Genomic DNA, 15,316 nt, shown 5'->3' with positions numbered 1-15,316 from the left:
GAAATGGGTCTGAAACCAGTAAGTACTGCTGGCAGGGCTGCAGAAAACCACAGTACATTCCCTCCCCATGGCGAGGAAATAAAGTCCACATCAAAAGCATGAAAAGATCGAGGATAACACGTCGCAGATCACAACACTGAGGTTCAGGGAATACGAAAACAACGGCGTCAGTCTACGGAGTCATATGGCTCTTCGTGGTCACATGCGTTTCGTGATATACAGCCGAGCCTTATTCACAGAAATGAAACTCAGGAACGAGTCACTGGCATTATTAAACCTCGACCGTCTACAGAGTCACATGATCCACGGACCCGCCGGACACGAGCGCGTCGTCTCGAATAAGTTCACGCCAGCTGCAGCATCGCATGACTAGGTGGGGGAAGCCGAGGCGATCCATCACAGGTAATGTTTTGATCGCCGTGTATTTATTTATTTATTTGTATGCGTGTTATTCGCATAACTCAAAAAGTATTAAACCGAATCGCATGAAATTTGGTGGGATGATTAGTTATTATCCGGGGACCATTTGATTAGATTTTGGGATCAATCGGGTCAAAGGTCAAGGTCAAAGTCATGAAAAGGTCAACATCTTCTTATTACCATAGCGCGGTCAATTTGTATCCAATTGGCATGGAACTAATGCCAACATGTTCATAATTCAATGCCCAATCTTGTGATATGCGAAGGTATGCGCTCTACCGAGTGCCCGTTCTAGTTTACAAATTTAATATACGAGGGGCCTTCATCAGCGGAGATGTGATTTGCGTTTCTTAATGAATAACAGGAACGAGATGAAAGGAGAACGAAGGAAACCTGTGGCTTTACCCGTCAAAGGATTCACGAGAATAAACTTCCACCGCCTCCAATTGAAGATCGCTGAATCCTAAGAGAAGACTCACCTGCACTTTTATTAACCCTCCTGTTAACTTCACATGTACTCACATATTTTACCCTTTTTGACAACAGCAATTAAAACCTCCAGAAAATGATTAGAATTAATATTGTTTCCCAAGTTTAAGTGTGAGGTACTTTATGTTTGTTTGTTGACTACCTAAATAGCCCTTTAAATAAATAAAAAAGTTGATATTTCTTATATTTTTTACAGTGAAAAACAGCCCGGGGTCAAATTGAGCCCAAAGAACACCGATGCGTACAAGTTGTGTTCAGGACATTGAAAACATATCATGTGATTTATGTTTTTCCAGTTGTTTTTCCAGTTGTAAATTAGGAAAAGTCGTGAAATATGAAGCAAAAAAAATGATGTCAATCATATTTTTAGAGACGTTAAATATTGACTGGGGTCAAATTGACCCCAAAGATAATAGGGTTATGATATTACTGAAAATAATTGAAATTCTATCACTGTGTCCGAATATAAAATGTAACCAGACGGATAAAATAAAATACAGCGCTGCCCGAAAGAATGAATTTAGATCGACTTTAATTAAAACAATAGTCTGATACCCGGCTCACTAATCTGAAGCTCACATGTCTGCAACAGGAGCTTAACCCTCCTCTGACCTTTGGGGTCAATTTGACCCCATTCAATGTTTAACGTCTCTAAAAAAATTATTGACGTCATGTTTTTTGCTTCATATTTCATGGCTTTTCCTAATTTATTGGGGACAACTGGGAAAACATAAAATTCACATGATATGTTTTCAATGTCCTGAACACAACTTGTACGCATCGGTGTTCTTTGGGGTCAATTTGACCCCAGGCTGTTTTTCACTGTGTAAAACATATAAGAAATATCAACTTTTTTATTTATTTAAAGAGCTATTTAGGTCGTCAACAAACAAACATAAAGTACCTGACACTTAAACTTGGGAAACAATATTAATTCTAATCATTTTCTGGAAGTTTTAATTGCTGTGGTCAAAAAGGGTAAAAGATGTGAGTGAATTTGAAGGTATCAGGAGGGTTAAAAACAACATCGCCTCCTGCACCGGCGCTGAGGAAATGAAAATACCACATTCTTTGTCGAGGCTGCAACAAAAGCGTCCGCTTCGCCTCGTTTACAGGAACCTTTAAAAACCCCCGGAGGTGAATGACGTTCGCCTGAGACGGCGAGCCAGAGTACCCACGACGGCTCGCTTCAAGTCAGCGTTCGGGAAATGCTCACCATGTGAACCACCTCGGGGTAGATGGGCTCGGTGATGACGTTCCGGTTGTGGGTGATGTACTCCACCATCTCGCTGATGGCCGCCCGCTTCACCTCCTTCCATTTCAGGTCGCTCAGCGGGTCCGAGAGGAAATCGAAGAGGACGCAGCACTGCCGCAGCTTCTGGATGAAGAGCTTCTCCTGCTCCGCGGGGGGGACGTCTGCGGGACACACAGGGGGCAAGGAGGTCACATATCTGCCATTTCGTGGGGGGAAGATTTCGGCTTTAACGGGAGGAAACTGGGGAAGGACTCGTTCCGGATGTTAACACCGGATCTGAGAAACGGTCGCGGGCAAAAGAGCCCTCACGAAGGAATCCAAAACTAGATGAGGGAAAAGGTAAATAGGCAAAAGTTGAATATTTAGGAAAAGCCATGCATGAAGCTGGAGTGCCTGACCGTCGTTTATGAACAAAGCTAAAGCGGTCCTCGTAAATCGCTTCCCCACATGTGGAGGGATTGACTTTTATGCTCCGGAGCTTTGTTTCTTTTGAGAACTCATTGTCCTGCTTCCCCCCCCCCACGAACCCGGCTCTCACAACTCGTACAAAAGCTTTAAAAAGGAATACGTTGCCCACGATATGTACATTACTCACCCTGTGTAAACTTCTTTTTTGTTGTTGTGTGAACAGAGAATAGAGTCCAGGGTTTTTACATATTTTGATTTCCAGGACTTTTAACCAGATTTCCATGACTAAACTGAAATCTCGGTATAAACATGAACATTTGAGAAAATATATTATTTGTTAATTGTTTATATTTTGAGCGTCTTTCTTTAACCCTCCTGTTACCTTTAGGGTCAATTTGACCCCATACAATGTTTAACCCTCCTGTTACCTTTATATTTACTAACATATTTTACCCTCGGGGTCAATTTGACCCCAGCAATTAAAACCTCCAAAAAAAAAATATAATTAATATTGTTTCCCAAGTTTAAGTGTGAGGTACTTTATGTTTGTTTGTTGACTACCTAAATAGCCCTTTAAATATATTAAAAAGTTGATATTTCTTATATGTTTGACACAGTGAAAAACAGCCTGGAGTCAAATTGACCTGAAAGAACACCGACATTAAACATTGAATGGGGTCAAATTGACCCTAAAGGTAACAGGAGGGTTAATGAAAACACATTCACAAAGCGCCGACGCGGCGGACGAGGCGTCGCTCGACTCGTTCCTCCGAGCGTTCGTCGGCCTTCGGGGGCCGCTTGTGCAGAGCGGTACCTCGGAACAAGTCGTCCGCGCCGACTGGTTACGACACAACTCTGCGTCTATATTCAGACGGCGTGTAGAAGAGCGACACGTCTGGAAGTAGCTTTGCAGTAACATCATACTTCAGTCGCTCCATCCGAACCGACGGCTCGCACACGGGATCCGCAGTTTACCGTTCCGACAAGCTGCAACGGTAAACTGCGGAGCTGCTGCCAGAAAGGAATATAACGTCGGGTGTAGTAGAGTCCCGTTTCCCTGCTCTCTCTCTAGCGGATACAATACCTGCAAAAACGCTTCGGACGTTTACCCTGAGCGGGAAAGACGAGACGTCCGTGTGGAAAGACAAACAAATCTCTTCATATTTAACAAAATACAGGAACAAACTAGAACAGGCACTCGGGAGAGTGCATACCTTCGCATATCACAAGAATGGGCATTGAATTATCAACATGTTGGCATTAGTTGGATGCCAATTGGATACAAATTGACCGCGCTATGGTAAAAAGAAGATTTTGACCTTTTCGTGACTTTGACCTTGACCTTTGACCCGATCGATCCCAAAATCTAATCAAATGGTCCCCGGATAATAACCAATCATCCCACCAAATGTCATGCGATTCGGTTTAATACTTTTTGAGTTATGCGAATAACACGCATACAAATAAATAAATAAATACACGGCGATCAAAACATAACCTTCCGCATTTTCAATGCAAAGGTAATCAATGGAAAAAAGCACCAAAGCGAAGTGTTTTTAAAAGTGCTTTAGTTTATTGATGACCATAAGTTTGTGTTCAAAGTTTAATTAGTTATATTAAGGTTTAATTCATCCGTAGCCGAGCGGTAGGTGCCCGATACTAAATGAGCTGAACCACGGGTCCACCCACGAGCTCCTCATCTCATCACCCCCTCCCCCCCCCCCCCCCCCCCCCCGAGTGCCAAGAGGGCTGCCAGCTCCCGTTACACAACAGCACTGGGGTTTCTGAACCGGCCTGAAATATTCAGAGACACGCTGTGCCGCTGCAGACATCACACGCGGGCCTCTCTGCACGGACGGCCAACTAACCTTTGCTCATCTGAAGGCTCCAGCCGGCTCGCAGGAAACCAGGCTGGGCCACAAATTGCTCCCACGGATACATCTCGAATCCCACAATGTCTACAGGTGAATATTTAACGAATGACTGATTAATAAACAAACACTGGACCTATTCCGTGTCGATGCAAATGCGCGTGGCGAGCACGGCGCCGCATTTGCCTCGCGCTTTGAGACATCGGGAGGTCGTTGCAAGTCGCAACACGAAACGGACATCTCGCCGTCGCCGTGCGTTCATGGGCTGCGTGTGGAACGGTGGATTGAGACAAATATATGAACAAAATCTGCCGTGAAACAGATATTCAGAGCTCCTCTAGTCGGTTTCTACTGGTTGTCGGTGACAGTTCGTACGTTTAGCCGGTAGCTCAGGAGCCGACTGCACATCCAGCAACAAGAACAACATTTTCAAAGAGCACGCGACACCAGAGACTCATCTACGACACAACGGAGACGCTTTGACCTCACTTCCTATGACATCAGCAGTCCTGATGGGGGGGGGGGGATATATCACACACACACACACACACACACACACACACACACACACACACACACACACACACACACACACACACACACACACACACACACACACACACACACACACACACACACACACACACACACACACACACACACACACACACACACACACACACACACACACACACACACACACACACACACACACACACACACACACACACACACACACACACACACACACACACACACACACATCCATCCAAATGAGCGACTGCAGCTGCTAACCGTCAGCGACGTGTTCGCCCGTCTCCCCGTGAAACACAAGCGCAGCGGAGGAAGACAATCTCCTGTTCTCACCTCTAAAATGCATGAGGGCCACGGGCTGGAAAGGCCCGTTGGTGGTCGGTGCGTCCAGAACCATCCCGCCGGCGGTTCTAGAGCATGCCAACATCGGGGAGGAGCGCGCAGCCCGGGCTAAGGCGAGGAGCCGGCCTCCATTTTAGCACGAACACTCGGAGCAGAAAATGAAGCTCCCCTGCTGCTGGAGGGAACCAGCGAGTTAGTGATGTCATCCCCCGCTGCAGCCGCCCAATTGGCCGGCTGCGGTCACATGGGCCGAGTGTCGGTATGAATAAACATGAGGGATGGGATTGGCTGGCGGGTCGAGGGGGGGGGGAGGCGGGGCCGGTGCTGCGATTGGAGCGCGAGCGGCTTCATCTGTCGGGGGTTTCAAAGCACAGGCGGCTGATCCGTCAGCTCGGCTCATTTTGTTGTGAGACACAAGACGGCGGCCTGGAAACATTCCTGTCAAACATGTAGGTCTTTGTTCTCATTCACAGCTATCAGAATCAGGTTTTATTGGCCAAGTAAGTTTGCACAAACAAGGAATTTTACTTGGTAAAGTGACTCAGTGTGCTTACACAAAATATACATTACAACACAAAACAGTGCCGTACAAAACAAACAGTGCAAAGGTCTAAGAAGTTTAAGAAAGTGACTTACGAAAGTATATACAAGGCGGCAACCCGACAACAAAACTCCGACCGACATAATTACAACGCTCTCGTCCAACGCATGGAAAACAGCAGACGCACGAAACCACAACGAACGAAATATAGATATATACTTTATTAATCCCCAAGGGGAAATTTGTCGTCACAGTAGCAGCACCAATAAACTAAACACACGAGAATAAAATATAAATATAAAAAAACAGGGATGAAAGATATAGATGTATACAAGTAAAATACAAAATGAAGTATATATATGTATATAAATAAAATGAAACATGTATATATATATACACACACACACAAATATAATACAATGACTGTGCAAAGTATACAAAGTAAAATATAAACGAACGCCCCGGGGTAACTTTAGACATCTTTTTCCAAATAAAACGCAGAATCTGACGTTCGTTAACGATAAGAAACGGTCTCTCCTGCGGCGCGGCCTCGGCCCGGGTGAAGCGGGAAGGCTCGATGGAAGCGAGACAGGATGTGCGCGAGCGGAGAGACGCGCTCGGCGGCTCTGGGGACGAAACCCTGCGTTGCAACGCCGTGCGGGGGAAAGGGCAAATCTACGCAGACGGTTAAAATGCACTTAAAACCATCATCACAAACTCAACCAGCCCTTCAAACACATCCATCTGCATGTCGGACAGCTCGGTGGACGGAGGCGACCTTCCATTAGGTGGAAAGGTCGAGTCATAGTGTGCATCCAAGCATCGCACCATCATCACATACTTTCACCAATTTGTTTTGTGTGTGTGTGTGTGTGTGTGTGTGATCATGCTGCACGCACACACATATTATATATATGAACACCCTGTAAAACCGAACAAGGATAAATAGATATTATTATTATATTATTGCTTATAAAAAGCTTTGAATTTGCTAAAGTTTGCAGGACCAAAGCACATTTTAATAAAAGGGGCACCGCATGATAATCGGTGAGAGAGAAACTACAAATGAAAATGTAATTTGCTGTACTATTTTAAAATAGAAAGTCAAATTGTCTTTTTACATGTAAAAATGACTATCGGTTTATTTTGTCCAGCAAATAAAAGCTAGTTCTTGAGATAAAAAAAATAATATATATATATAATAGAGTTGGGAAACGTTACAGACTTACAATTTAAAGCAGTGTATTTTTAAGTCAAAGAAACTATGTCTGCAGTTACTTTGGGTAAAATGCGCACAAAGATGCATTATTTGCTGAGTTTTCATAAGAACAAGAAAGACTTTTATCGTCATATTACATAAAGTTCTCTACATATATGAAATTCTTCTCTGCATTTAACCCATCCGTAGTTATTATTAAGCAGCAGTGGGCTGCTGTGAAGCGCCCGGGGGGGGGGGGGAGGAGAGCACAACCGCGGATGACCCCGTGGGTCCTTACGTCTGCAACTTGTGCAACTGGATGTTCCTGAATTGAGTTCTGGCTCACGGAGCGGCCGTGCAACAGAACATCGAGTCGGGCCGGTCCAACCGTCGACAACGGTGGCGTCTGTCGGCAGCGGCGGGCTCCATAAAGGGCTCTTTCTTGCCTTTCTGCGCCCGAGTCATGAGGCAACCTCCCATCAGAAGATCCGTTGTTCCGACCGAGACAACGCTGAGACACGCCCACTTGTTACAGATCCTCTCCAAAAAAACGCTCCTTCTGGCACATGCACTCATGAGCGCGAGGTGGGTTTTTTTTCGCCGCGTCTGGGCGTTTGCGAGAGAGAGAGAGTGAACTTGTGAGGCATCATGAGTCGGGTCCCGGGATAGGGCGGACACTGTGCTCGCCCGCGTTCCAAATTCATCCTTTACAGCAGTCGAGTGGTTTATTTACTGATCTCCTGATCTTCGGTGTCGTGGTTCTGTGTGATGAAACGCTTACGGCTCAGATGTATTTGGAGACAGAGCAACACGGCTGAGGCGCTTTTAAAAATAAATAAACAGGAGCTGAACTCCATGTCGCCCTCAAGCAGCTTCCAAGCGACGGAAAGCCCCGTCCACTCCAACGGGAGACGTCGTGTTCATTATCGTGACTTCACGCCGAGGCTGAAAACATGAAAACCCGATTAGATTCTCAGCTAAAAAATTAGCGAACGGGAACGAGCTTAAAAACGAGCTAAAGGAAACACCTGTGTACTAAATATACTCATGAGAAATCACCATAAATGTGACTAAAACAAAATATGACTGCAGATTGTCAGTTTGGGTGAAATGCTATCGATTTGCACCTTTAAGCCGGCAGTAGACAAGTTGCCAAAGAGCTTTCCCCGGTTGGTAAAGCAGATAATGTGGTCGCATTTACACACATTTCATTACAAATTACTTCCACACTTGCGTTTCTTTACTTCCTCAAGGCTGTTCCTTAAAATATATTGGAGAGGAGCAAAATCTCACCAAACTATCGACAGCTTCAACAGCTGATCAAAGATAGTGAATTATGCTTTTTGCTTCTTTTTTTTTTTCGTGCTAAAGGTTTTAAAAGAGGAAGTTGCCGTCGTGAGGTGTGGGAGGTTTTTTTCCTTCACAACTTTTGCAGGAGTGGTTGAGCCAGGAAACCCTTCCCAGAAACCTGGCTTGCCCTTTGGCATCCTGCTTCAAGTATCTGAGCACAACACTAAAAATATACACTACCGTTCAAAAGTTTGGGGTCACTTAGAAATGTCTTTATTGTTCAAAGAAAAGCACTGTTTTTTCAATAAAGATAACATTAATCAAAAATACACTCTATACATTGTTAATGTGGTAAATGACGATTCTAGGTGGAAACGTCTGGTTTCTAATGAAATATCTCCAGAGGTGTATAGAGGCCCATTTCCATCAACTATCACTCCAGTGTTCTAATGGTACATTGTGTTTGCTAATCGCCTTAGAAGACTAATATCTGATTAGAAAACCCTTGTGCAATTATGCTAGCACAGCTGAAAACAGTTATGCTGGTGATATAAGCTATACAACTGGCCTTCCTTTGAGCTTGAAGAACAAAATTAATACTTCAAATATTAATCATTATTTCTAACCTTGTCAATGTCTTGACTATATTTTCTATTCAATTTTCAATTCATTTGATAAATAAGTGAGTTTTCATGGAAGACACAAAATTGTCTGGATGACCCCAAACTTTTGAACGGTAGTGTAATACATATAATTTCGAAAAATTAAACATTGTCGTTTAAATCTAAAAATGAAAAGCTTTACACTTCAGATCAACATTACGCATTCTTGCCCAATAGGTCTGACGCATAACAAACACTCCACCACACTGACGGTCTAAAGTATTTCAGACGCGATACATTTTGAGAGCAGTGATGTAACTTTCGTTTCCCCCCAAATGGAAAACGTAGAAACTATATTTTCATCGCTTGTTTTCTCGTCGGTTGCGGACGTAGGAAGAAGTCAACAGCCGAAGACGCGTTCTGGTGAACCACAGGAAACGTGTCATATTCCTGTCACTCGCGGTGCTCGAACCAGACAGAGGCTCATCGCCTCACATCCTCAAGAGACCCGGGGCCGTTCAAACGACACTGAACAGACAGCCACCTGAGAACAAGCGTAGAAAACTAATGACTTGTCCTCATGATAGATTAATTCAAAAGATATGAATCTTTCCCTCCAATAAAAGTGTTTATCTGCAAGCTAAATGCACAATATTTCATATTTACTGAATGGTTAAATAATTATTCTAAATATGTGCCGCACTAAAAAATATAATATGTTCCCTGTTGTATAATTTATGTCACTTGGCATGTTAAACTTTAACACAGACCGTACGCCTCTGAATCGGTGGTTTTGTTTGTGTTGCATGGTCAAGATATGTGTGTGTGTGTGTGTGGGGGGGGGTCTCATTACATCCTGACATCTGAACATTTTGTTCCAGTTAAATCAACATGATAGTCACCAACACAAATACTTGTCTCACCACAAGATGGCGACAAACCCCCTCAGACAGATGCTTCATGGAGAAAAGCACCTGCTTTAAAAGAGGCAACAACTGTTGTTGTTGTTGTTGTTGTTGTGCTTTTGGCGAGTCTGTTTGGGCGTGACGTGGAGAGAAATAAAGGTGCACCTTTAAAATCGCCTGCAGGAGGAAAGATTCATCCCAAAAACTACTTTCAGGCTGTTTTTAATACTTTGGTGGGGCCAATGAAACAAGCTCTGCATGCCAGGTCTGTGAGAAGAAGAAGCATGGAACCTGCTGTGCTCCCGGATGTAAACGCGGGGACGGTTTAGTACAGGGGTCAGGAACCTTTTTGACTGGGAGAGCCATAAAAGCCAAATATTTCTAAATATATTTCATTGAGAGCCGTATAGTATTTTTAACGGATAATAAATTAAATATGTCTTTATTTTAATGCGACTTCTGGTGCTGCATGATGCTACGGGGGGGGGGGGGGGACTAGAGACAGAAATGACATGCTGTTGTGTAGATACGATCAAAAACAGACGTTTAATTAAATAAAAGAACAAAGACGTCTTTAAGAAAAGAACCTGACATGACTTCTGCTGTACAGGGGATCGGCCATCTGACACGCGTTTCCCCCCCCCGGGAGGCGGCGAACAAGCACGGAGATGAAAACAGGCCGAGCGAGGAGCCTGTCTGGACCGGGCGATAACATCGACCGGGCCGCTGCGGGATACTGTTTTGCAGAATGTTATCAACGCTCCCACGGTGGCGTGGGAAAAGAGCCGCCTCTATCAGAAATCAGGTTTCTTGACACAGCACAAGGGTAATGGCTCACCGAGATTAAGGAACCGGTATATTTTGTGGCAGAATCGACTCCGCTGCGAGTCCGTTCATTATGACCCGACGAGACCGACCGGTGAGCAAACGGCACACGATGAACACAGCGGCCGCCGGTCACCGGTCGTAACTCCGCTGTGGCCGAGCAGCAAGGACCTCCAAAGAGAGAAATAACATTTTAAAAGTCCCCCTGGAGAGGAGCGCTGCCTTGGATCAGGTGCGTTGTCGTGAGGCGCTCACTGGAGGCGAGCGGCTTTTAGCGTGAGGAAGACAAACTCAACAAAAAGGCACTCGAGTTGTTTCTGGAGAATAAATCAAAACTTCATCAAAAGGCTTTCAACTTTTTTTTCTCCAATTACACCACACTGCCATGCTTTGGTTTTTTTCCCACCCTAATTTCTGAGGTTTGATAAATTCCCAGACATTTAACTATTTATTGCATCCCGCAGAACAACCGGCTCTAGCGGTGCATCTCATTTCCACTCTCATCTGCAAATTCCCTGACTACGAAAAGGTCATATCTTTATTACCCTCGCATTGAAAATGTGGAAGGTTATGTTTTGATCGCCGTCTATTTATTTATTTATTTGTATGCGTGTTACTCGCATAACAAAAAAAGTTTTAAACCGAATCGCATGAAATTTGGTGGATTGACTGGTTATTATCCGGGGACCATTTGATTAGATTTTGGGATCAATCGGGTCAAAGGTCAAGGTCATGAAAAGGTCAACATCTTCTTGAATCGCATGAAATTTGGTGGGATGATTGGTTATTATCCGGGGACCATTTGATTAGATTTTGGGATCAATCGGGTCAAAGGTCAAGGTCAAGGTCATGAAAAGGTCAAAATCTTCTTTTTACCATAGCGCGGTCAATTTTTATCCAATTGGCATGAAACTAATGCCAAAATGTTCATAATTCAATGCCCAATCTTGTGATATGCGAAGGTATGCGCTCTACCGAGTGCCCGTTCTAGTTGACTCTTGTATTTATTTGCACGCGTACTTGGTAACCTATTGTGCTTTGTTTATAGTACACTGCCAGGTTATATACTCGTTGTGCTGGGAGAGGCCAGCGGACAACACTGTTGTGTGTATCCGTGCGTGCGCAGATGCATGCATAGGCCGTGTGACCGCAGGCCGAATGGCAATGCCCACTCCTTGCTTTTCCATCTGGCGCGATGCCGGTATTGAGTTTAGATATGAAAGTGAAACGTCAATAGACATCTGCAAAGATTTTTTTTCACTTTCTCTTCCACAAAAGGGAGGAACGGAGAAGGAATGGGAGTGTGTCGGCAGATAATGCTGGTCACTGGCAGCATCCTAAAACACAAGGAGCATGGAATTAAAGCTTTATCTCTGGATTACCACTAAATATAGACGCTTGGGTTAAATCCAGCACAAAGTCCATGCCATGCACGTCCTCCGTTTCCGTGTATTGCGTAACCTCATGCTCAGCTCGGTGTTACAATGACGGTGATGCAGCAAGGGGACGTTCATGGACGTCTCAGAAAACAACAATGTGTGATTGGAAGTGTGCCTGTATGCGAGGCATGCACTCATCAAGATGCGTCGCAGGAATTTCTCAACCTGCCTGAAGAAGAAAAAAAAACATCTGCTTTGTGTTTGGCTTCTGGGAGACATCTTGAGTTTTGAATTCAGGTTTCAAAACATTGAAAATTCATTATTTTTGCCCACTAAAAAAGGCAAATTGCAGAACCTTTCAGCCCGGAAGAGCAGCTCTACCAAATGCACTTGTGTGCGTTTACATGCATGTGCAAAATATGCGATTAGATGACAGCATTTTGTGATTTTACCAGTGCATACCTTTGAAGGCCGGCAGTTTCTGCAGCTCCCTGTTGTTGCTCAAGCTGAAATGAGAGGAGCTCTGCCTCTTGTCCTTTTTGACAGGTGACTGGGCACCTGGCTGCTTCCCCTTTAGCAGCTGCGTGGTGGGAGGAACATTATTGCTGCCCTTCCTGTTAGAGCTCTGCTGAAATAAGAGCAGAAAAAAAAACATCAGTGACACCAACACGGCATGTATAGCGCAGATTGTGAAAGAGGGTGCGAGTACCTCTTTAGGAATCTGATAAGAATGTGTGAATGGCTGCCAAACACTAGATGGGTCATTTTAATTATATACACTGTCATTATTTACTTAACAACAGTGTTTTGTATGATGTCACCAAGACCATGAACCTGTGACGCTTTGCCCAACGTGTGTGTGTGTCTTTCCTCAAAACACACACACACACGTTGGGCACGCCAGCAATTTAAAAATGTGACACAATGTGGGGCCAGTGGTTGATCTGCCGCATGGCTGCAGAAACTCAACAGCTACCCTGCCTGCTGCTATTCGTTGGTATTTCCCAGTGTGAGATCGCTAAGAGGCTGAAAAAGACGACTTCAGAAGGTCGACAGTGCTTCTTTATTATGCATAACAAATTAGCAATAAGAGAAAAGGATAGAAATATAGGTTTATATATATACATTTGTGTCTGTTAAATGGGACTCAAAACAGGGAGCAGCTGACTTATTTAAGCTTTATAGTGTGTATTTTCATATTACACTAAACTTGACTCTGTATTACATCCGCCACTAACAAACGAGCAGGTGGTCAACACACCGTACAATATAAATATTAAATGTCTAGGAAAGAGGAGGACACCACTTTGCTGCACAAACAGATGTCCACTGTCATGACAGGGAAAGAAATGCCTCAAGGTTTTTCAAACGGCATCCAGTTATTTGGAAAACAAAGGAGATTGAACTATTTCCATAAAAGCTCAGTGATGTTTATATGGTGAGTGCAGAGGTCATGGAAGAAGTCAGACTTCAATCTGATGTTTTTTTTTTATTTGTTAACAGATGCCTTTTAGAATAGTGTTTGAAACCCCACTGTGCACCTGGTACCGTTGGACACCCTCATACTATTTGACAAACACATTTCAGGACCATGCAGTGTAATAATGTGATGTAATGATTCACACCAGATGCCTATGCTATGGCAAGAGCAACACAAAGTTTGTAATGTGGGCTGAAGCAACTCCGTAAGCTTTTCCAGATGTGACCCAATCCAGATGCAAGCACAAAAGTCAAAAGGCCAGGCGGACCAGGAGCAATTTTTCATTGTTTTATTGGACATAACATAATAGTATGATTTGTAAATCGGTGCATTAGCTTTTGATACGAGTTCGATTCACTTCTGACACATAAATCCCGTACAGTGTTCTTCTCCTTTTCCATTTTGTAGAATTAAAGACGACCTGTCCTTTATTTTTTTTTGCCCGTGCAATTTGATCACATTTGTTGATTAGAAGCTAGTCTCCTTGCCACTGATTTATTTTGACATAAACACACGACTGTCTTGTTACTCTCCTTGGAGGTATTTACTGAGTGCCTCATGTTATGCTGCATGTGTCAAGGACAATGGGATCCCACTAGATGACACGTAGTGCTCGCTGAAATTAATGATTTGCTCATCCTGCTAGCTGTACAGTTCTGATTGGCTTCGTAAGAAGTCAGTTTATCTGTCTGGTGGATTACGGGTGCTAATAAAACGGGGTGGAAGGCAAACACAAAGGCATGTATTTACAACGTGTTTACGGCATATTGAAAAATATCAGAACAATATTGGGAAAGCATATTAATATTGGATGAAACTGTCTGCAAAATGCAGTAAAGGGCACAGAGCTAATTATGTCATTGATGAATGCATTCCCATTGTCATGCTCTATTAACTGTGCCTTGTGCAAGACAAGGTCCTACGGTCTACTCTACGAGGACGTTTCTATAAAGAAGTATCCTGGCTCATCCCTGGCGTTACCTCATGCTCTGAATTATCTTGTCCTCCACTCTTCCCCACTTTGCCAGACTTCTGTGACTCCTGGGGGTAAAACAAAAAAAACAAAAAAAGGTTTAACGGGTTAACACACAAGTCACACGTAACAGTTGACGTCGAGTCTTCAACATTTGTAAGCAGTCCATCAGTGAACGCCGCCATGCAAAAAGCTAAAAATAGCACGCATGCCCACCCAGTCGGCTTGCACACACTCCCAAGTCTCCTGCTAGCCGGCTAACGTTACTTCAGAGTCGCTAGCAAAGTCTCACGACCCCGGCTTTCAGCTAACGTTCGTTATATTTAGTATTTAACACTTATAAAACACCCACAAATCACCAGAAGCATACGCATTCAAAGTACACAACCTTGTATCTGCATAGGGGCGTTATGTATGTAGGTTATAGCTAGACTAACGTGTTGGTAGAGCAGCGCCTAACTGCTGATGAGTGCCCGGTTTGCAACTATATTAACGTGATATGTCTTCTTCTTTTTTTATATAAACGCCGGTTTATCAATAAATAAACTGAAAAACAGTATTTTTTTAACCGTCGCCAGCCTCTCGTTCCTCGCTCACCTTGTCTTTTTTCGTTTTATTCGGCATCGTACAACCGTTGCCGCCCTTGTTCCTCTCGGATACTCCACAACTAGAAACCGTGACAACTCTCCGGGCAAGCGAGCTGAAAGCGGTGCAGCCCGTCCTCGCCCCGTGATTGGCTGCCGTCAGTCAGCTGACTCTGACGTCACTGGAGTGACGCGCGTCAGCGGGGAGCTCCCTGCCGGT

At 44.1% G+C, this 15,316-nt stretch overlaps 1 protein-coding gene across 3 annotated transcripts in view; it reads right to left on the bottom strand.

The window, feature by feature from the left end:
* The window catches only part of ppp2r5cb (protein phosphatase 2, regulatory subunit B', gamma b), a 24,817-nt gene extending 9,617 nt beyond the window's left edge, over positions 1 to 15,200 (bottom strand). The window contains exons 1-4 of one of the 3 annotated variants that reach the window (XM_056427932.1): positions 15,110 to 15,200; positions 14,521 to 14,580; positions 12,522 to 12,687; positions 2,126 to 2,325 (exon numbers count right to left, since the gene is read on the bottom strand). In XM_056427932.1, the coding sequence (XP_056283907.1) occupies positions 2,126 to 2,325; positions 12,522 to 12,687; positions 14,521 to 14,580; positions 15,110 to 15,136 (453 nt within the window). In that variant the 5' untranslated portion in view covers positions 15,137 to 15,200. Of the gene's footprint in view, positions 1 to 2,125; positions 2,326 to 5,310; positions 5,483 to 12,521; positions 12,688 to 14,520; positions 14,581 to 15,109 lie in introns of those variants that run through there. The other 2 variants (XM_056427933.1, XM_056427934.1) reach the window with 2 other exon arrangements.
* Positions 15,201 to 15,316: the final 116 nt, after the last annotated feature.

The sequence above is a fragment of the Pseudoliparis swirei genome, chromosome 12 (genome assembly GCF_029220125.1).
Source record: "Pseudoliparis swirei isolate HS2019 ecotype Mariana Trench chromosome 12, NWPU_hadal_v1, whole genome shotgun sequence".
In the NCBI taxonomy this organism is placed as follows: domain Eukaryota; kingdom Metazoa; phylum Chordata; class Actinopteri; order Perciformes; family Liparidae; genus Pseudoliparis; species Pseudoliparis swirei.
Note: the sequence above shows the minus strand (reverse complement) of the source record. Positions and strands in the feature narration are given on the sequence as shown.